The sequence below is a fragment of the Salminus brasiliensis genome, chromosome 8, assembly GCF_030463535.1.
Source record: "Salminus brasiliensis chromosome 8, fSalBra1.hap2, whole genome shotgun sequence".
In the NCBI taxonomy this organism is placed as follows: Eukaryota; Metazoa; Chordata; class Actinopteri; order Characiformes; family Bryconidae; genus Salminus; species Salminus brasiliensis.
The window spans coordinates 8,275,010-8,297,014 of record NC_132885.1 but is presented as its reverse complement, the minus strand read 5'-3'; the positions used below and the strand labels follow the sequence as shown (position 1 = coordinate 8,297,014).

The 22,005-nt window shown below is 42.2% G+C and overlaps 1 protein-coding gene across 1 annotated transcript in view; it reads left to right on the top strand.

Moving 5' to 3' along the window:
• The window catches only part of fstl1b (follistatin-like 1b), a 69,154-nt gene that overhangs the window by 25,928 nt on the left and 21,221 nt on the right, over positions 1-22,005 (top strand). The window contains exon 3 of the mRNA XM_072685496.1: positions 21,896-21,997. Coding sequence (XP_072541597.1) covers positions 21,896-21,997 — 102 coding nt within the window. The remainder of the gene's footprint in view (positions 1-21,895; positions 21,998-22,005) is intronic.

Sequence of the window (22,005 nt, the reverse complement as noted above, 5' to 3'; positions counted from 1 at the left end):
CTGCTATGTTTTATGTACTATGTCCCTCATTACTTGCTAGTCACATCAGGTCATAGCATTCTTTGCTGCCTCATTTCAGCCTTAATCTCCAGCTAAGCCTTTAGATTAGCCTGACCTTAGAAGAACAGGACTTCTCGTATCAGCCAGATCAGGCCCTTTCTCTGTAAACGCAGTCCGTGTAAGAGCTGCTATTAACTCTGATGAGGGCCTTTGGCCTGAAAGCACAGCACAGTTCTCCATGTAATTACAGTCTGATAGCTGAGACCTGCCTGTTTGAAATATGCTGGGTATTAAAGCGGAACACAGCGAGTGTGTCGGCTTTATGTGCAGAATTCTCTCTTTTTGATGCGAGTATTAAGATACCTTATCATAATTAAAGAGATTACAGTGAAAACTAGACCGTTAATTAAGCCAGTGTCAGTGCTCCCTGGCGGATGGGTGAGTATGCGATGGCAGCTATCTGAGAGGTGCTTGCTTCAGTGTGCTTCTCGAAGAGAGATAACATTAGCCCAGCTGCCTTGTCAGCTTCTTATTCTTCTTTACGGACTTTTTAATTAGCGAGCAGCGAATCATCTGCTCACAACACAAACCGTAGAGCTAGCTCTCTTCGTCCATTTCACTCGCTCACTTCCAAACGTCAGAGCGCTCCTACCTCTATGCTATTTTAATATCATGTACCACGGTGAGAAGAAGAGAGTGACAGTGTATGCGAATGAGCATTGCTCATAAAGAGATGATCCCAGTGCAGTGCAAATGCTTCCCACTGCTGCACTGCAGATGGCCAGCTGGTCTGAGGTCAGCTCGATGGCTTTTAGGAGCCCACTGTGCTTCATTACAAGGTCTACAGGAGAGCAGCAGGGAGATTGGAGCGCATACTTGGGGTTTAATCAGGGCCGTATTCACAACAGGCCACTGCGGGACACCGTTCAGCACTCACTTAATGGATGTGAGAATATTTTTACTCTCTCGGTTTCATGTGAAGCAGCTCTGCACTCTTTTATCCTTATTGTAAAATTTCAGTTGTTGACCTTCACCGTGATATTGGCCTTCTACGGCATGCAAATGAGCCCTGTAACAGAGTTTTGGCCAGTTCAGGTCAATCACATGCTAATGATGAACTCCTCTTGGCTGTTGGGATGGGTGACCACAGCAAAAGAACTGTCGACCGAGATCAGAAGGCTGAGGCTGCAGTGGGCACAGCCTCTGCAGAACTGGACAGGTGAATGTGGTGCTAACAGCATGAACCCGAGGTCCGAACATGCCGTGTGTCAACAGTCCAGGCTGGTGGAGGAGGTGAAACAGTGTGAAGAATGTTGTCTTGACACACTTTGGGTCTGTCAGTACCAATCAGTAATAGCTTGAATGCCACAACCTACACAGATAAGCCATAACATTAGTACCTTCAACAACCTTCCTAATACTGAGTACCCCCCCGGGTGCAGTCACAACAGACCTGACCATTTAAAGCATTGGACTCCACAAAAACCCCTGAAGGTGTCTTCTGAAGGTGTCCTGTGGCATCCGGCATCAAGACATTAGCAGCAGATCCTTAATGTCCTGTAAGTTGTGAGTTGGAGCCTCCATGGATTGCATCAATAAACCTGTCACCGGTTCACTTGTTGTTCTTTTCTGGACTACTGTTGGTAGGTACTGACCACTGCATACCAGGAAAAAAACCTGCCTGTTTTGGAGATGTTCTGACCCAGTTGTCAATCAATCACAGTTTGGTTCTTGTCAAAGTGGCTCAGATTCTTATGCTTGGCCCTTTTCCAGATATTGACACATCATTATCTTCAAGAACTGGCTGTTCACTTGCTGCCTAATACATTTACATTTACTTTTACAGCATTTAGCTGACGCTCTTATCCAGAGCGACTTCCAGGGTTATTCATATTACAGAGGTGGGTCAATGTAGTGTTAGGAGTCTTGCCCAAGGACCCTTATTGGTGTAGCGCAGCATAGTCACCCAGGCCGGGAATCGAACCCCAGTCTCCCACATGGTGTGGTAGCTCAGTGGCAGGTAGTGGTGTTATCTGTTGCGCCAAAGATGTTAATGAAGATAATCAGTGTTTTTAACTTCACCAGTACTAATGTTATGGCTGATCGTGTATTTGCACATTGTTGCTGACCATGTGCCTTCCCTAATGGACACAACTTACCCATCTTCTCACGGCTTCTTCCAGCATGATAATGCACCATGTCACAAGACAACATGACATCTCATGAACATGACAATGAGTTCCTCTTTGGCCTTCCTGATCACCAGGTCTGATTCCAATAAAATAGCTATAATAAATACAAATAAATACAATAGATGTAGCATGAAAGTGCTCCGGAACGATCTGCAAAATCAGAAATTGCGTGATGCAGTCATGTTCTTTTGGAATCCAGGCCATGAAAAATTATGGCTGTTTTGAGAGCAAACGAAGGCCCTTTCCAGTATTTTTATGATGTTCCTGATAAAGTGCTCAGTGAGTGGAGTACATTGGAATACTGTGAATGATTGAACTTGGCTTGCTGAATTTTAAAACACACTTTCTCGTGGATAAGTGAGTACAAATCTGGAAAAAAGGAAAAATGCAAATAAGAAAGAATAACTTGGAATTTGGAGGAAGATAAATTGCATTTCTAGGGCCTAAGAAACGTCCATAATTTAGATGTCAGCCTGTAAATTTCTCCTCCACTCATCGTCTCAAATCTGGTGTTAAGATAATAGTGCAATTTTCATGTCCCCATGCTGTTCTCTTGCTTTCACTCCATCTCCACCTGCTCTCTGTCTTGATAGCTTCTTCTTGTCTTTGCTGAATACTCTAAATTAAGCCCAGGAGAGCAGGCTGCTGTGCACTGTTGACCAAGAGGCACTGACTGAGATACAGCAGAAAATAACTGCTGGAGATTAGATTGCTATTTAGACAGACAGGCCGGACAACAGCAGCGCTGAGAAACAGATGGAGGTGGGAATGAAAGTGATCTGTAATTAACAGCTGTGAAGGAAATCGAGTTTGTAGATGGAGAGAAGTGGAAGGTGGGTTGCAGCTGTGTTCTGTAGTCTTGCAGGTGCCTGACCTTACACTGCAGTAAAGCGAGGGCTGTAAAAAACACTCTCAGCACCTCCTTAAAACATCTCCCTCCATCTTCTCTTCCATTACCAGACCCTTGGGGTTCTTTCTGGTGGACTGGCTCCCTCACCTCACTCTGTAAGCTTATTTATGAGAAACCGCTAAAGGAATACTTTAGCATTTTTCAGACTCCTCTCTGTCCAACACATCTTTAGCATATTGTCACTGCAGTGTGAAACAGCAACAGCAACTTTGAATGGAAGTCAATGTAAAAAGGTAAAAAATATCTTTGATTACCAACAGTAATGTGAATATCTACCTTATACTTACTTACTTACACACCTTACTGTGAGAACAGAAATAATAATGCATTTTTTTTTTCTTCTTTGGCTTTCACATGTAAATACTACTGTTAATTATTAGAATGATTATTTAAAATATGTTTTTGAGATTCAGTGGTTACAGCACTGGGTTATTGATGACAAGGTTGAGCCCTTGAGCAAGGCCTGTCGCCCCAGGTGCTGTAGCGAAGGCTGCCCACCGTGCCAGGCATGTGTGCTCACTGTATCAGCAGGTGGCCCAAATCCGTTGTTTTTAGGCTATAGGCTGAATGTGTTGCATTAACAGTATATTATATTTTATGCTGGGTTTGAACATACAGGAAATACCTTGAAATGATTGGTTGAGGTAACCGAGCATATCGTTGCTGTCCTGCATCAATATGAAAAACCTTGTAACTCCATTTTTGTGTGTTTGTTGTGTTTTTTTTTTTGTTTGTTTGTTTGTCCAGCAGTTATATCCAGCAGTTGTTCCAAACATACTGTCAGTATTTGATGATGAATGGACCAATAGAAATGCTCCAAAATGACTTGGAATCAAATATTTTTCCATTGACTTGCATTGAAATTTAAGAAGGTTTGGCTCAGCGGTTAGAGCACTGAGCTGTTAATGACAGGGTTGTGGACTCCAAGGTCAGCGAGCTGCCACTGTTGGGCCCTTAAGCAAAGCCCTTGACCCTCTCTGCTCCAGGCACATGTGCTCACTGTCACCATGTGTGTTTGATCACTAGTGTGTGTGTGTGTGTGCGCATGTGTTCATTGTATGGATGGGTTAAAGGTGGCCAAATTTCATCCAACAGGTGTCCAACACAAAGGGTGAACATGGTTGTCTTGTCTAGTCTAATACATGCCATGATGTCTCGCAGGAGTCATCTGAGCTAAGGGTGGTCCTAATATTCTGATATGACTGTGTATTACTACAGATGCGGTGGATAATACTGAGGTTGAGTAGAACTACTGGAATGCTAGAGTATTCCTTTAGACAAAGAATCAGACCATGATAAATGAAGAGCTCGGTAGCACTGTGCTCATTCACTATGTGACTGGAGCTCTATTAGCTCACTAGGGGCACATTTATTTTCATTAAAACCAGGTGTGTCAGAGAAATCATCAGTCTTCTTGTCCGTTGATCAATATGTAATTATTAAACTGTATGTTCATGCCTGGACTGATAGCTGCTGAAAAAAACTAAAAAAACTGGGAAAATGAGTCATAACCTGAGGTTATTTACAGCATTGTGTTTTATCGATTGCCGCTACCTTGCAGTTCCTTTCCATTATGCAGCACTGAGCCTGCAGAGTGACTTTGCAGAAGGAGTGAGACGTGTTGGTAAGGTTTTATTTATTTATCATCTGTATTGATTGCATGGAAGGCTTGTTGAAAAGAAACAAGTGTTGGAGCACTGAGACATGTCGCAAGCAATGCGTTACACTCCCCTTTACGCTGCACTGCGAGGGGAAAGTGTGAAAAGGCTTAAGTTGTGAGCAGAAAAGGGGGATGTGCATGACTGAAGTGCGTTTCTCTACAGCTCTGTCGTTTAATTAGAGTTCCCCACACTCCCTCTGCGCCAAGTGCTTCTCTCCCTAACTCTCTCCTCTATCTCCTGCCTCTCTTCCTCTTGCTCGCTTTTGTCTTTTGTCAGCCCCCCTCCTGTTTACTTGCTCCGCTCTTCTCTCTTCTCTAGTCTCGCAATCTGCTCGGATTTAGCCCGCTGTCAGTCAGACTGCTCTGCAGGCTGCTCTAACCTGAGGCACAGAGCAAAGTGAGTCTGAAACAGCTGTGATTTTCGCCAGAGTTTTCGAGCCTGATTCAGTTGATGTCTTTTTTTTTGTCTATTCATCCTAAAACATTCGACTTAACCTAAGTTGTACTCACTAAGTACTTTACATAAACCATCGTTCCACTCAAAGTACATATATGAGTCTATTAAAGGTAGATCAACTGTGTGTTCAACATCAGAATCATATAATCATATATGTCTAAATATTTGTGGACACCCCTTCTAATGAATGCATTCAGCTGCTTACACACACACAGCTTGACTAGTCCCTGTAGAGAAGTACTGTCAATACAATAGGACTCTCTTGAGCAGATAAACATGATTCTGTTGGCACCGTGCCTAATGCTAGGTGTGGGCTAGAGGGGTATGAAGCCCTCCAGCATCATTGAGCTGTGGAGCAGTGGAAGAACTGTGTTCTGTGGAATGATGGTTGGTGCTCCATCCAATTTTTTTAGGATGATTTGCCATGCTCCTCCAAAATCTAGTAGAAAGCCTTCTTCTTCCCTGGACAGGAGAGACAGTTTCTCCAACAAAAGCAGGAGAAACTCCTTTGCCGGGTTGATCTCCAGCTCCATTACAACAGCAACAGATGCCTGTGCTGGCCAACATCACAGTAGTGATGTGTGATGTGAGGAGGAAGTGGCATCAAACCAGCCCTGACAGAGCAAGGCTGATTGTGCTCTCTCAGACTTCGGCTGCTGATGGCAAGCAGCATAAGCAGGGATTCGAACGGGCGATCATCGGATCATAGTGGCAGTCCATAGTCCACTTATTCCACCCAGATAAACTCTTTTTTTTTATTAGCCTTGATTTTAAAATAAACAATGAATGAGCAGGTGTCCCAATATTTTTGTCATATAGAGTTCATACATATATATATAGATAGATAGCTGTATCATTGCTTTGGGCCACTTTGACCATGTAAAGCAGCAGATTCAATTCTCCTCCTCTCTGCTGATGCTGTACATGAGTATAATAACTGTAATAACAGTTTTATTACAGACTCCACCCTGTCACACTCTCCACAGGCCGAATAACCTTTAACAGATGTGGGATTTTACTGATGGAGATGCGTCTGCTTCTCTATGCTGTTTCAGAATTAACACGAGTGCCCTGAACATTTCCTGATCTGTTTAAAAATTCAGTTTCCAGCTCTCTGACAACTTCCACTACTCATCTTCATTTCATACTAGTCTTATGCTGCTTCTGTGTGCTCCCGCTATCCCTAATAAACTAAATAGAGCTTTTCTAGCATTATTTACAGCTTTGACAAGAGGCAAGGCAGCTAGTCAGTATGTCCCAAGTGATGATTAAAGGAATGATGCAGCAAAGAAATCTCATTTACACAATTCTCTCTTTACCCCAAACATAGTCGATTGGCTGAGACATACTTTCTGAGTGAAGCTTCTGGGTGACACAAATTTCCATTTCCTTTTGACTACATTAGCCTTGTAGCTTCAGCGCGAAACTGAAGAAGCAAACTTAAGGCCCTAAACGTGTCTTGGCTAATGCAGTATGTTTGTGTTAAGAGGAAAATTGTATAAATGACATTTTTTCTGTGAGTTTTATGGCTTTTCGCTCTGGTTGGTATCTCAGGAATGGACACACACTGGCATTTCTGCATTTTCTTTACTGTACAGAATGTATTTGTGCTCAGGCTTGTAGTGATGGCAAAAAAGGTTTTGTGATCTTGAAGTCTGCGTAGATCTGTATATTGCTATCACAACATATACACTGATGAGCTAGAACATTATTATCAACTGTTGGTCCTCCAAACAGTGGCGATACCAAACTACACTAATTAGACAAAAGTATTTGGACACTTCTTTTAATTTATTAAAAGAATGGGTGGTTCTAAAGAGCTCACTGAACTCCAGCATGGTTCTGTATGTAATAGGAGACACCGCTGCAACAACAACAACAAGTCAGCTGGGGAACTTTCTCCCCTCCTAGATCTTTCACCATCAGCTGTGAGTGGTATTATTGAACAGTGGAAGTGTTAAGGAACCACAGACAGCAACTCAGAGTGTTAGACTACGTTTAGGTGCAGATCGGGGTCACAGAGTCCTGAGGAGCATAGTGCATAAGAATAGGCTGTGTACCTTGTTCGTAATGATGTTTGGGTAGGGGATGTTCACATTAATGCCTGGGTCCAGTTTTTGACAGTGGACGGGGGTTAGCATGGAACTCTCACCAGACTGATGCACTGTGTGTTGTGACAGTGGACGGGGGTTAGCATGGGACTCTCACCAGACTAATGCACTGTGTGTCGTGACAGTGGACGGGTGTTAGCATGGGACTCTTTGTTGTTCTGTCAGTTCTGACCAGATGGAATAGCCTTTGTTGTGCTTTCACGTCCATGGGCCTTGAGTACTCACCCTGTTGCTAGGACCTTGACAGACAATTGTCAGTAAGTACTCACCACTGCTCACCAGGAGATCGGCACAAGCCTTCATCTGTGAGTGGTCATAGTGATTTGGATTATTCACATAAACACTGTGTATTTTGGACAAAGATGGTCTGCATTATTTTTCCCACAGTTATTTTTTAATAAACCTGATTCATGCAGACGACCACGGAAATATGCACTTTGCACAGAGTGTTTCTGATTGGTTAAAATTGTTCAGTCAGTATTGCTGCGGCCAGGTATGCTATTAACGTTAGCAAACAACTGTTATTTGGTCTGCATTGGGCAATTAAGCACTTCTAGCACTGTTACCAAACCATTAGCAAGAAGTGTGTGTTTCTCTGTGGTCGTAACTCCAGAGACACACTCTGTCCTACATTCCACAACTCCTCTCCAGAGGGAATGTTTGCTCTCTCTCTCTCTCTCTATCTCTTCCTCCCTTCATTCCTGCCTCTCTTACTTACTCTATCCCTCTCTCCATCGTTCATTCTCTCTGCCAGAACAGCCCACAGGGTAAACTACAACACTGTTCACACTTCCTTACAGTGTGTGTGTGTGTGTGTGTGTGTGTGTGTGTGTATCAACAATTCCAGTGCATAGAAGAAAACAAAGACTTGCTCATGTCCCAGAATGCCACTGGCCTGTGGCTGCAGCCATAACTTTGAAAACTGACAAAAGAATGAAGATGAAATGCCAGAGCAGCTGGGATTTGTGGTGCTCTGACAAGGGCAGAAGAGCGTGTGTCCACAGGCAGTAAACAGAAATTCTGATAGAAAGCTAGGTGTCAGAACTCCACTATATCCTGTACTTCATAAAAATGCAAGTGAACATGGGCTCCGAGGGGTCCGGTAGAGTGAGGCACTGCCACTATGATCCAAGGATTGCTGGTTAATACTGCTTGCCATCAGCAGCCAGAGTCCAAAGGAGCACAACTGGCCTTGCTCTATCAGGGGTGAGTTGATTGGTGTCTGTTAGCGGTTGTGTAAGGGCTGAGGATATTGGTCAGCACAGGTATCTTTTAGGGGTTGTGTCAGGGCTGGAGAGCAGCGCCGGCTACTTAGCAATGCTGCAGTTCGAGTAGAGGCAGTGGATGGCTTCACGTGTTGGAGAAGACGTGCTAGTCTTCACCCCCCAGTGGGGGTACTCCGTTTTCTACCCAATTTAGAAGGCCAATTACCAAGAAAGTGGGGTGAAATCATTGTTTAAAAAAAATTAAAGAAAATTTGAGTATTTGACCAATCTGATGAGTAGCTTAGTTATCCATTCTGCCTCCATGCTTAACAGTTGGAGAGGATGCAGGTCTGTTCTTGTAGTATTTCTTTATAGTATTGTTTATTTTCTTCTGTAGGTCTAACTACTTGGCGCTTGAGACAGTGGACTATGAACACAGTGTTTTACTGTGCTTCTGGTATATGGTGGTTGAGGTGGGCTTAGCCAAGTGAAACACCGACGGAGGAAAGTGCTTAGCTGATAATCCGGTAAAGAGGTCGTACTGTAGTGGGTGATTAGAATAGGCATGAAGGCCATGGGCTGGACCCTATGTGTAACCGCAAGTGTAAGGTGCAGGGTGCTTTTGTATTTTTTACTGTAGTATTTCACTATGAAGGACGTATTTGTGCAGGTGTTGCTGCACAGTAGAACAGTGCACCACTACTCCAGAGTCTGCTAAATGTTTCTAAAAGTCTTTTGCAGTAAAGCTGGGATTTCTAATTCATGCAATCCTGCAAACAGTTCTCTTTGCAAGTTCTCTTGGTCTTCCAAACCCCATCATTGACCTCCACTGTTCCTGCTGACTGCCATTTCTTAATTACATTAGCAGTTAACTGTACAAGGCAGCTGGGTTTAAGGGGTCAGAGTATTTCTAAAGCTTTAACGTTTGCATCACCTGGCTTTTCCTAATCACGGCATGTCCACCCCATACATCCAGAGAATGTACAGAGCTCTGAATATACCGCAGCTGCAATGGCCTTGATTTGATGAATCTGATCTGAGATTGATCTGACCTGCAGATTAAATCTGTTTCATCTGTTTAAAAGCAAAATATCTTTAAATTACACATTCCACTAACAGGGGTCTCACGCCTGCGTCCTGACTTGATCTCCTTTGACCAGATACCATTCTCACTTTTTACAAAAATGCATCACTGCTGTCCGATGAGATCAGATTTGACCTTTTCATATAAAAACTGCTAAAACACATGAGTTGTTTTTCACGTCCAATAATCTACTGTAATCATGAGCAGGACGCTCCCCAACAGCAGTCTCTCACCTGCTAGTCAACACTTGGCCTATCTGGGCATAAGAATTGGCTCCCCCTACAGTGAGGAAGTGTAGTTTGGGCTTTTAGACACCCTTAAAGGACACAGTTTACACATGCATTTCTGGAGAGCTGAGAACTACAGACCTGTCAGTGAAGGCGAAAGACTCATGTAGTATTAGAGGATTTTACACAAATGTGACTTGAGTTATGCACTGTAACGCAGTTCTTGTGAGTGTTATTCTGCACCAGAGTTACAGAGTGCAGTTAGCAGCATGCCGAGCCTGGAGTGGGAATGATAGAGACCCTTTTACTTTTTGTCTGTGGAGCATCTCAGTGATTTTGAAGCTACTATTGTAAGGTAAGAATGCAGCACAGTGTTACATAAAGCCCGCTGAGAAAATTCAGTACTTTTACTGTGGTTTTAGATGTGGTCGAGATCCATAAGTGATCTGATTGTAATCCAATCACAATAATCCAATCAGAGTTTTGGGTAAGTATAATCAGCCACACACACACACAAATCTACCAGAATCCCATAAAGCAGACTAACACTCTTTTATTGGTGGGAGGCTAAAATTCTTCTTTTCAACATAAGGAGGGTCCACGCCCTGCCTTTCCCTTATCTTACACTTATATAATGAGCTTCTGGACTTCAGAACCTTTGACCCTGACTTTTAAGGTTTAGTGGAATATGGTTCTTGTGCTGTGTTGATTTATTGAGCACTTATTTTATTGCTGACTAGAAACCCTTACATTGTGAACCTCATCTGACTTAGAAATCGTTCTGTTAAGAAACTAAATGGGAGGGAGCCAGAGGAGAAAAAGAGAGCTTGGCTTTTTAAGTTATGTAGTCTGTAATTATACAAGGTGGGCCTGTCTAAAAAAGAGGCTGTGCAGAAGTGTGGGAGGAAATGGGAGCTACATTACAGCTCCCCTGTAGAACCCTATTGTTCATTAATAGCAGTAGGTTGCTAAAGGAATGCCTAAATCAGCATCCGACAACCTCCAGGTTGGGGGGCGAAGGAAACCCATGAGCTTTTAATGTAACATAAAAACTGAATTAGTGGTGTGGCAAAGTCATGATATTATTGATCTCATTCAGAGTACATTAAACTACAGAGCTTTATTCACTAATAAGGGAAGTCCAGTCATGTGTGATCCTCCTGTTCACTGTTTGGGACTTTCCCACCTACTTTAACTGTACTAGAGTTTGAGGTTTTGGGATGGTAGATCTTTTTTTAATGGATTTGGTTGGGTTCACATTGCAGCTGCTAATGTGCTTCAGATAATAACAATACATGGGTGTTCTTTGATTGGTCAGAAATTTGGTGGGAATACAAGCACTTGGTTACTTGCCTTCATTCAGGCCATCAAACGAACTATTTTCTATTTAGCATTTTAGCATTTTAGAATATATAAATATTATTTGCAGAATAATAATCTTCTTTATTATTGATTGATTATTACATTTTGCCTATCAGGTCACCAATGCCTGGCTACATCTCTTTAAATACAGTTCTGTCGTCGGTGTGCTGAAACTGAACATGTGTTTGTGAAATTGAACATGTGTATTTATTATTGTTTAATTATTTTATATTATTTTATTATTCTACTATTGATTATTGTTTTTTGCCAATCAGGTCACCGGTGCCGGGCCACATAAATACAGTTCAGTGATTTAGTGGTGTGTGTTTTACTATTATTTCTATTATTTATTTAATTATTTTATTGCTCGTCTGCTATTATTAACTGCAGCTCGTGCTGCAACAGCTATATGAGCATCTGCCAGGAGTCAAGTGTTAATACTGGCAGATTATGCAGACAGTATAGCGCTGATGTGCGCTGAAACTCGTGCTCTGATGCTGAATTGCATGTTGTTGTTTAGGCCGTCATAAAAATGGTGTTCCCACCAGTAGCGAACCAAACTAGAGTTCATCTGGAAGTGAACCATGACCTGCCATCTTTGCAATGTTCTAGTCATAAGTGAGTAAGAATGGGAGCCAAAAACACACTTTACAGCCATTGTACAGTATTTTAATGGATTTCAGCCTCAGCATTTAACCTGAGAGCTGAGAGTGAGAACACACTCGCTCCCCTGAAACAGCAAGGGATGGAGGGAGTGAAGGAACAGTGCCTTGTCCTTCCTCAGAATTCATGTCTGAAGTGCCATAATTTATGCTGCTCTCACCTCCTGCTGGTCCAGGGGACAGAACCAGCAACTCTGTGGTCTCAAAGTCCCAGCAGAAAGTCTGGGGGAAGGAAAGGGCCTCTACCATGAAGTTTAGCTCCTTAGCACTGTTCAATACTTTCTCCTTTCTGCTTTCTGCTGTAGTCAAAAGCTGAACTCTGTGAAACGAGCAGGTGGAGATGTCCCCGTTCTGTCTGTTGAGTCAGGAACCATGATTTTCTGCGTTGGTGTTTTGACCCTGCTCTTTCTGCCTGTTCTTCAGGAGTGCAGCAGCAAAGCCATTAGGCTACAGTTCAAAGGGCTCAGGTGTCCATCTCTCCATCTGTCTACCATCCGTTTCCCAGCCCCCGCTGTCTGGTTGCCATGGTGACCACTGAGGGTTATTTATTTTTTTTGGTTTATTTTTCTTTCTTTCCTTTTTTATTTGGTCGAGCTAAAAGTGCGCCACGCCACTTGTTAAGTAAATGTCAGTTTCACTCTCCCGGTTCACCAGAGGGAGGAAGGAAAGCTTCATTGCTCAAAATGCCAAAAGTTTCTCCTGTCCTTTCTTTAATGTGAGCGATTACGCCTCTTCGTCTGCTGCAACTCCAGACGGGGTCTAATCCCTGCAGACCTTCAGAGAAAGCAAATATGTTTGCAGCTTTTTTCATGACTTAAAAACAAACAAATAGTGTGAGGATGTGAGGCTTTCTATAACTATTATTACAGTATATGGTATAACCAGGGTCGGGGAGTAGTGCAAGTACCGCTGGTAGCACAGATGGTCCTGCATTTACATGGCTTCCATAACACCTCATCCTGCAAAATAAAAAAATAAAAAAACAATCACACTTCTAAATCAATCATTTGATAAATTGACCATTGCAAATGTTGCAAAATAATTGCATTTTCTAACATATTTAAAGATCTGGACATTTGATCTTCATTTGAACATCACTGAGAGATTTAATATAAATAAACACAGGAAACTGAAGAAATGTCTTACTACTAAAAATGATCTGTAAAATGTAATGAAGAGAATTGCAGATTAATTTTCTCTTAAGTTTCTGAGAAGGGCCATTGTGTTCATAGAAACCCCTCATTTATTACTACTTAAACTGTCTAAAATCTGAACCAGGTCCAGAACATCAGCTGCAGATGATCAGAACATGGTTAGAGAGGATTCTGGAGGAGTCTGTCTTACTTACCTCAGATGTTTAGTCTGGTCTGCTCTTGATGGTTGAAGTGAGTGGTAAAGAAGATCACCATGGCCAGATCCAAAGAGCTCTCTGAGACCCTCAGAAAAAGGCTTGTAGATGCAGAAGAGTCTGGGAAGGGTTTAAAAAGATCTTAAAACAATTGAAACAACAGGTCAGGCCATCCTAGCAAGAAGTCTCCAATAATCCTAAGTGTGATCACCGGATCTACAGGTAGCTCTCGCCACAGTTACTAAAGTAAGCATCCACCATCAGAAGGAGACCAAACAAGTCTAAAAGAAAAATGTTTTCAGGGGGTGTCCTGAGTTTTTCACATGGCTGTGTGTCCTGATTGTCTGTGTGGTTTTGTTTTTGCTTGTTCTCAGATGAGATCTGTTCTCACAGGGCACTAGAACATCGCAGCAATGGAAAATTCAGCTACACTGCATGAGTCATGCATGGAAGGGAAGGAGTGTGTGTGTGCGTGTGTGTGTGTGTGTTCGTGTTCAAGTATGCTTGAATACACATTAGTACTACCCACTAACAGATTGTGTGTGTGTGTGTGTGTGTGCTGCACTGGCTGCAACTAACACACAGTTGCATGGGAAAACAAGAGAACATGCCAGAATCCAGATGTAAAAAAACACCCGTTGCAGAAAGCACACACACACACACACACACACACACACACACACACACAAATAGAAAATAAAGAGAGAAAAGTGAGAGAGAGTGAAAAAGAATAAGAAATGGATGAAAGAGAGCGATGGGGAGTAAGAAATAAGAGTAGTGTAGTGGGTTAACCAAATCCGATCAAATCTGATCACTCACATTACTTCAGGAAATGGTCTGATCCGAGATGCAATTAAGCCACATGTTATAGCAGTGTAAACACATCCGTCTCTCCAAGACACATTCCACAACCAAAACCCCTCCCAGTACAACCCAGACACCAGTAATACCTGCTGCACAATGAGCAAATTTGCATGTTCTGTCCCACACAGCAATCAGATTTCAGTCTGACTAACCTGACACGCATTTGACTACCCAGTGGAAATGCATGTGGCCAAAATCTCATCAGGAGACAATTCAGATACCAGTCACATGAAGTGACCAGGTGTGAACGTGGGGCTGCGTTTCTGCTGTGAAGAGATCGGAATTGACATGTCCACTCAAGTCCTGAAACAATCTGTGTCTCATTACGGTAAAAAGTCTGATTTGATTCACTTCAGTCTGGAAACGTGGTTGGTTTTAAGCAAACTGACAGCCAACCTTGTCAATGTGTCAAATGAGACGAGAGTGGGAATGTGAGGGAGAAGAACCCTTTGAAGGGGCAGTGGTGGCTCAGCGGTTAGAGCGCCGGGATATCGATAACAGGGTTGTGGGTTCGATTCCCGGGCTCGGCAAGCGGCCACTGTTGGGCCCTTGAGCAAGGCCCTTTACCCTCTCTGCTCCCCGGGCGCTGGAGTTGGCTGCCCACCGCTCTGGGTGTGTGTGTGTACTCACTGCCCCTAACACGTGTGTGTGTATGAGTGTGTGTTCACTACCAGATGGGTTAAATGCGGAGGACACATTTTGCTGTACAGTGTACAGTGACAAATACGTGCACCTTTACCTTTAAAGAAAGTTCTGTTTTGTGAAACTGCAGATGGTCTTTTTCATTTTAGCTTTGGAGCTAGTAGTTCCTACCCACTGTAAATGCACCCCACACACACTCACACACACACACACACACACACACACACACACACTACCCTCAGATGACTCAAACTGCATCCAGGTCTTCATTAAGGTTTGGTTTCATGAAGGTTTAGGACCATATGGTTTAGGACTGAAATGAACCACGCTTCAGCGTGAAGCTGCCTGCTGGAGGCTACCTCCAGTTTTGTCCATCCAGGGTTCTCCAAGATTCAGATTTGGGTGATTTTATTTATTTATTTATGTCTAGTGCTTGATAGCAGAGTTAACCTAAGAGGTACACTTTGGATATCAAACCTTTGTTTCTCTTAAATCCTTTTCTTTAAAGGGCCTGAATTCTGCATTACGCTTAAATGTTGAACTTTTTCATCAAATTTCACTCATGAATTTCTCAATATTTATTAGTTTTTGGCACCAAAACCTGTAGTTTTTTTTTCATCTTCACATGGCTCTTCATTCAACAAATCAACTTTTCAAGAACTGACTGTAAGAGTGTGGATGCTGTACAACTGCAGAGGCCAGTCATCAACTCTACAACTGTCCTTGAACAGTTCTTTAGGAGAGTTGGACACAGGAGACATTTCAGGGGTGTGTGTGTGCAAGTATGTGTATGTGTGTGTGTGGGGGGAGGGGGGGGGGGCTCCTAAATCCTTACTTCCAGCTCAACTTGGCAGCATGTGATTGGCTGGCCTTCTGCTCACATGATCATTACCTCAGGGGAGGAGAAAGACAGAAAGAAGGAGAGAGAAAAAAAGAGGGGGAGAAAAAAATGGCAGCCTTGAGTTTTGTTCAGGCTGGAAGTAGAAACTGGACTAGAAAGACAGGCTAGAGAAAAACACCACCACAGCAAGGGTTCTCAAATCCAGGAGAACCCTTGGAGATGGAGAACGGGTGAGGAGCGAGTAAGAGAAAGAAATACAGCTGGAAGGAAGAAAACAGCCAAAGAAACACTCCAAAAACTGGGCTTACAGTGGAGGAGCACAGTTTTGGGCTCAGTGCTGCCTCCTACAGTGGATCCGCTGGATCTGAATCTGAAGCACAGGGTGGATGAGTGTTAGTGGTAGACTACTCATGCAGCAGGAATGTAGTGTTATAAGGACAGCATGGACAGTGTTGGACAGCCATAACACTGAGAATGACAGTGTTTCTAGGATTTACTACCCAGTTCATTAAAGCAGTGTATTTAAATATGTCTGCTTATTCAAGCCACAGCCAATCAGAAGTGTTTCAGGCCACACTGCTTTTTAATGGGGTGTTTATACAGGTTACCCAGCAGGATCATCATGTCATTAAATTTAGATTGTGATGAGAGGTGATCAAAATTTAATGTCAGAACAACGTCTGATGCTAACATCACTGTGGCGTCGAATTGACGGTGGCTGACGTCGATTTTCTGTTGGTTTTAAGATGGTGATGATTAGATGATTAGATAACCCAAATCCAACATCCTCCAGACATTTTATGCCAATGTCATACTGACATGATGTACCAACGTTTTGTTGTGAGGTATGACTGTGAGGTGACCAACATCTCAAAACCTCTTAATGTTAACATCCACACAACGTAAAATTCTAATGCTGATAGACGTTTCTATAGATGTCATTTTTCTATAAAATCCAACCATCTTTCTGATGTCAAGTAGACATCTGGACATGGATTGTTTACATATATGACTCTTATCTTTTAATGTCAATTACATCATTTTAAATATGTATATATATATATATATATATATATATATATATATATATATATGGCTGCTGTCCAATGAAAACCATGCATCACCATTTTTGTCTGGATGAATGGACTAATAGAAATGCTCTAAACTACTGATAAACTTATTTTACACTTTTTTTCTCTTCTCCTGTAAAGTCATTTTTCAGATAAGTGTTTTTCATTGGACATATATGCTTTTTTGAGACCTCTTCCGGATCCATGTGATGGATACTTAGTGATCTAATATTAAGAAACTATATAAATAATAACAATATATAATCAATCAAATAAAAAAATAAAATCAGAGACATGTTTCTTTTGAAAGTACAATTTTTAAAGCAACATGGAGATTAATTTTGTGTTCTGTGTTTTAGTTTGTTCAACAAAAATCAGATATGATACAAAAAAAATCATATATGCAAAGTATTATTCAGTTTCTTTTTCTTTTCATTTTTAAATTAAACACTTTTCAGTTTTGAAGAATTTCATTTTTCGGACATTTATTTGATAGTTCAGGCATTACCGGGTTAAAGGCACAGTACCAAAAACCAGGCATGTAGAGAGGCTGGAATCAGGTCAAATGGTTTATAGTTTAGGTCATTTTTAGCAGTTTAGGTACACAAATCAACACAAATGAATTAAAATAACCAAAAGTATTTTTCTGCACAAGTGAAAAACGAACAAGTAAATTGAATAGAAAAAAAATATTGGATATGGGCCCTTTAAAGCAAAGGCGTGGGCTCATAAGCACCATTTCCCAAACTGGTGTGATGTCACACTCCTTCTGTTATGCATTCATCATGTTATTTGCATATCTCCATCTGTGCCCATTTGTCTGAAAAAATGAGTTGCCCTTTCAGGGATCAGTTAAGTGTTGTATTAGAGCGTGCTTTCCCTGTCATTCAGTGAGAGAGTGCTAAAACTGAAACTCGCTCGCTCAGATTACAGATTACAGTGCAGTTCTGCTTGAGGGTTTTGGTCAGCTTTGCACTGGTGTGTGGAAATATCACATGCGCTGTTTTGGGAAGGGAAGAAGTTTCAGAAAGGAGGAGGAGGAGAATGAGGGGGTGAAGTTAACCCGGTGGTTTCCAGCTCACACTGAAAGTGGCATATCCCGAAACTGAGCAGACAGACGTGTGATCATTTGGTATCGTGTGAAGAATTCCTTTTTTGCTGCTTAAATAAATGGCTTGGGGTTTCATTTTCACAGTTTACCCCCGTGCCTCAGATCTAGACTTGTTTGGTGTCCAAATTTTAGCTTTTTTATTTTAGCTTTGGGGCTAAAAGGCTAACAAACACTAAATGTCAGTAGTTTGTACCCACTGTAAATGCACCACACACACACACACACACACACACTACCCTCGGTTGACTCAAACTGTATCCAGGTCGTCATGAAAGTTGTGCACACTTGACAGTGAGGCTGCCTGCTGGAGGCTACCTCCAGTTTTGTCCATCCAGGGTTCAAGATTCAGATTTGGGTGATTATTTATTAAATACTTAGTTAACCTAAGAGGTACGATTTAGACCAGAAACCTGTCTTGACTCATCAGTTCTAATTATATTTCATATTATAATTACAAATATTATATATTATATAAGCCTTTCTTAATATTTATTAGTTTTGGCACTAAAAACTGTAGTAATTATATATATATACCCCCTTGACAGTGCCACTGTAACCAAATGGTCAGTGTAATTTACTTCACCTGTCTGTGGTTTTAATGTTTTGGCTGTGTTTTTGAGTGTCCAAATAACAAATGAAATGAGGCACAAAACAAACAAACAATACAAGAAAAAGTGGTTCGAACAGACGTCCTGAAACCCTGAAGGGCATCAGGAAAAGGAAGCTTCGGAAGCTTCAGTGTGGGTCCTTCAGAAGGCTGCAGTGATCCGCTGGCTTTCCGACAGTCAGGAGCAGCCTAGCATTTAGTAGTTTCCCCACACTGTCCACTCTGCTACAGCCTCCACATCACTTCAGTGTGAGTGGGTGGTCTTAAGTGCTGTGTGGTTGGATGGATGGATGGATGGATGGATGGATGGATGGATGGATGGATGGATGGATGGAAGAATGGATGATGGGAATGAATTGAGAGTTTATGGGTAATTCTGTGAGAGAGGGCTCATTTTACTCATTTAACCTGAAAACTAAAATTAGCGATCATTTATTTCTTATTTTGTCATGACAGTTTTTACAAGCTCTAAAGTAAAGCTGTGATGACGGCCAGAACTGAGATTATTTATAAATGCAAATGAATTAAATAGCATGTATTTATTGTGTTTTCTCTAGACTGATATACTGATATCTTACAGCCATATTGACTGAAACAGTGAGAATTAGTTTTTAGGGAGTTTAGTTTGCATTTTACTTTAATTTTTTAATTGTTTAATTTCTAACGGGATGAAGGGACTGATGGAGAAACTCAAACCCCTGTTTTTTATGTTTCATGTTTTGCATTTATTTCAGAAAAAAAACCTAGGTCATGTATTTCCTGATACTACTCAACATCTAGCATAAGACGCACTTTAAATACACATAAATAATCCGACTTTCTTCTCACAAATTTTATTCATCACAAATAAATAAACGGTGTAAACAGTAATGACACTGAATAAACCTACACCATGATCAGGACGAACACATGGTTAAATTACTCACGTTTCTCTCCTGGCTGACATGTGCTCCCATTAGTCTTTGTCTCGGACACGGTTACGACATAAACAAGTGTTACCTTAAATAATTCCTTACAGAAATCACAGGCTGTTGTGGTAATGATGGTAAATGCGGTAATATTTTTAAAAAATATGCAAAATTTAGATCACATCCTAATTTGTTCTTCAGTTAATTGGTTTTATCATTTTATTGGTGCAGAGAAATTTGCACTGGGTTTGGGACTAGGCCAAAGTAGCAAAATATGCTTAAATGTAAAAAAAATTACCAAAAAATAAAAATCATAATTATTGTTTGGTGATATAACGAATAATGCGTTTAATACCTAAGCTAATTATTTTGTAATAAAGTATTTCTAACATTAATTTATAACCCAAACAAGAATTTTGTTGTAATTATACTACTGTATAATTAAAAAGAATAAGTTCCAGGGAAAAACTGGTGTCATTTTTAAACTCAGTAAAAGTAAAAGTACAGAAAGTTTAATTATGAGCTCATTTTCTTGAATGCACTCGTATCGCCTGCCTTTCGTGACCCTCTCCTGTTTTTTGGGGAACTCTTGTCTGTTGGCTTCGGTTGTCGGACATGGCGTGTGGGTTCCAGCGCGTTTAGCGGCTTGCGTCCCCCGGAGGAGTGCCATTTATTATGGAACAGGAGGGGAGCGCGTTCGACACCATACTCCAGTACTCTCCTTTTTACAGAGAACATCTTGTTGTCAGGGAAACGAGAGGCAGGCGGCCTTATGGGAGTTTGCAGGGAGCGGGAGAGGGTTCTGCCATTTTTAGAGCCAGATATCTATCTCGCCTCCCCAGGCCCGGTGTGACACAGTGTCTGTGTTGTGTGTTACCCGTGCTTTTGAAATGACTGTGTGGTGTATTACAGGGGGGATAGTGAAACTCTATAGGCGTCAGGGACTGACTTTCAGGTCCCGTCAGTATAAAACCCAGCACACACTCAACATGCCTGATTAGAAACAGCAGCGAGAACACAGTGAGAACTCTGAGAACAGCGTGCAGCAGTAATTCAGCGCTCCTGTCCGTGGGGGGTTTATGCTGTGCAAATGTTTCTGTCTTCTCTGCTCTAGCACACCTGGCCCAGCTCATTAAGGGCTTGGTAATTAGCTGAGTGAGTTGATGAGTTGAATTAAGTGTGTTAGATTAGGGAAAACACAGTGGCGTGGGGTCTTCACGCCCGAGGGAAGCAATGACCTTAAATGTATTTAGAGAAAGCCTAATGTTTGTTTGATGAGAATATCACAACACCATAAGGAGAACCAGTATGAGCTCAGTGTGTCATTTATTAAAGGCCCAGTGCATAACGAGGACCACGGTGCTTAGACTTATCAAGTCAAGCCGTATTATCCCTAACGAGCTCTCCTGCCTAATAAAGAAGAAAACTTCATTAGTCGGATGAATCGGGGGTCGTGGTGCAGGGCTGGAACACCTGAACATCCTGAGACCTGAGGCTCTCCATGAAATGTGTTGAAAAACCCAACCCAGGACCCAACAGCTTAATTACGTTTGTACCTCAACAGTGTAACAGCGCCATCTAGTGCTGAGTGTGTGTAGTCGCAACGGACCTCCCTGCTGGGCCCTAGTGGACTGTATTTGCTTTTACACTCACTGGCCACTTTATTAGAAACCCCTACATTATGGATGCATGAGAATACACATCTTTCCCCATGCACAGTTTGTTCAAGTCAGTCTCAAAGCCTTTCTTAATGGTCAGTTTCTGACCACAGGGCCACAGGTGGAGCACTCTAGGACTAGCAATGGCCCTGACGTGTGTAAAATCCCCAGCAGCACCGCTGTGCCTGATGCACTTGTACTTACTTGTACCACCAGGGGTGGTGCAACACCTCAAAATGTGGTGGGCTTCATTTTAGCCCTGATTCCCAGATAGTTTGGAGATGTGTGGTAGGGTAACGGATCAGGGCAGTGCAGTACAGTGTAAAGTAACGCAATGCAATGTATGCTAGTAAATGTGATAGTGATGTGTAAGGGGATCAGGCAGGGGACGCAGATCACATAGTCCCACCCAGATCAGTGTCACACAGTCTGCACATGGCCGGGAACTTTATGGCAGTGGCAGATTTGTAACCACACAGACATCTGTGCTAACGATCAGGCAGGGCAATGAAATATAATGTAGGGTACTCATGTGTGCCAGTGGAGCACATGGGTGGGGCAGAGGACACAAATCTTGTAGCGACAGGTGGGGCACCACCCCAACGCTTTACAAAATGGTCCAAAATGACCTTGTACTTTCAAATTATATCTGGTTAGCAGTGGTCCGATGGGGTGGAAAGACAGGGTAGACTGGGAAGTCAGCATGACAAAAGTATTGGGACACCTGCTTGTTAGTTGTTTCTTCTGAAATCAAGAGTACTTAAAAAAAGGGTATCCTCTCTACTGTCTAGGAAAGATAAGGCAAGGAGCATTGCTGCAAGGATTTGATTGCATTCAGCAACAAGAATGTTAGTTAGGATTTTGGATGATCACCTCCCTCAGTGTCCAAACTTTTACACGAGACAGTGTGTATCTTCATCACAGTCCTGTATTATAACCTAATGCTTCTGTGTGTGTCTGTGTGCTTCCCTCACAGGAGACCCAGAGCAAGTCGAAGGTGTGTGCTAATGTGTTCTGTGGTGCGGGGAGAGAGTGTGCCGTGACAGAGAAAGGAGAGCCTAGCTGCTTGTGTATTGAGGTAAGATA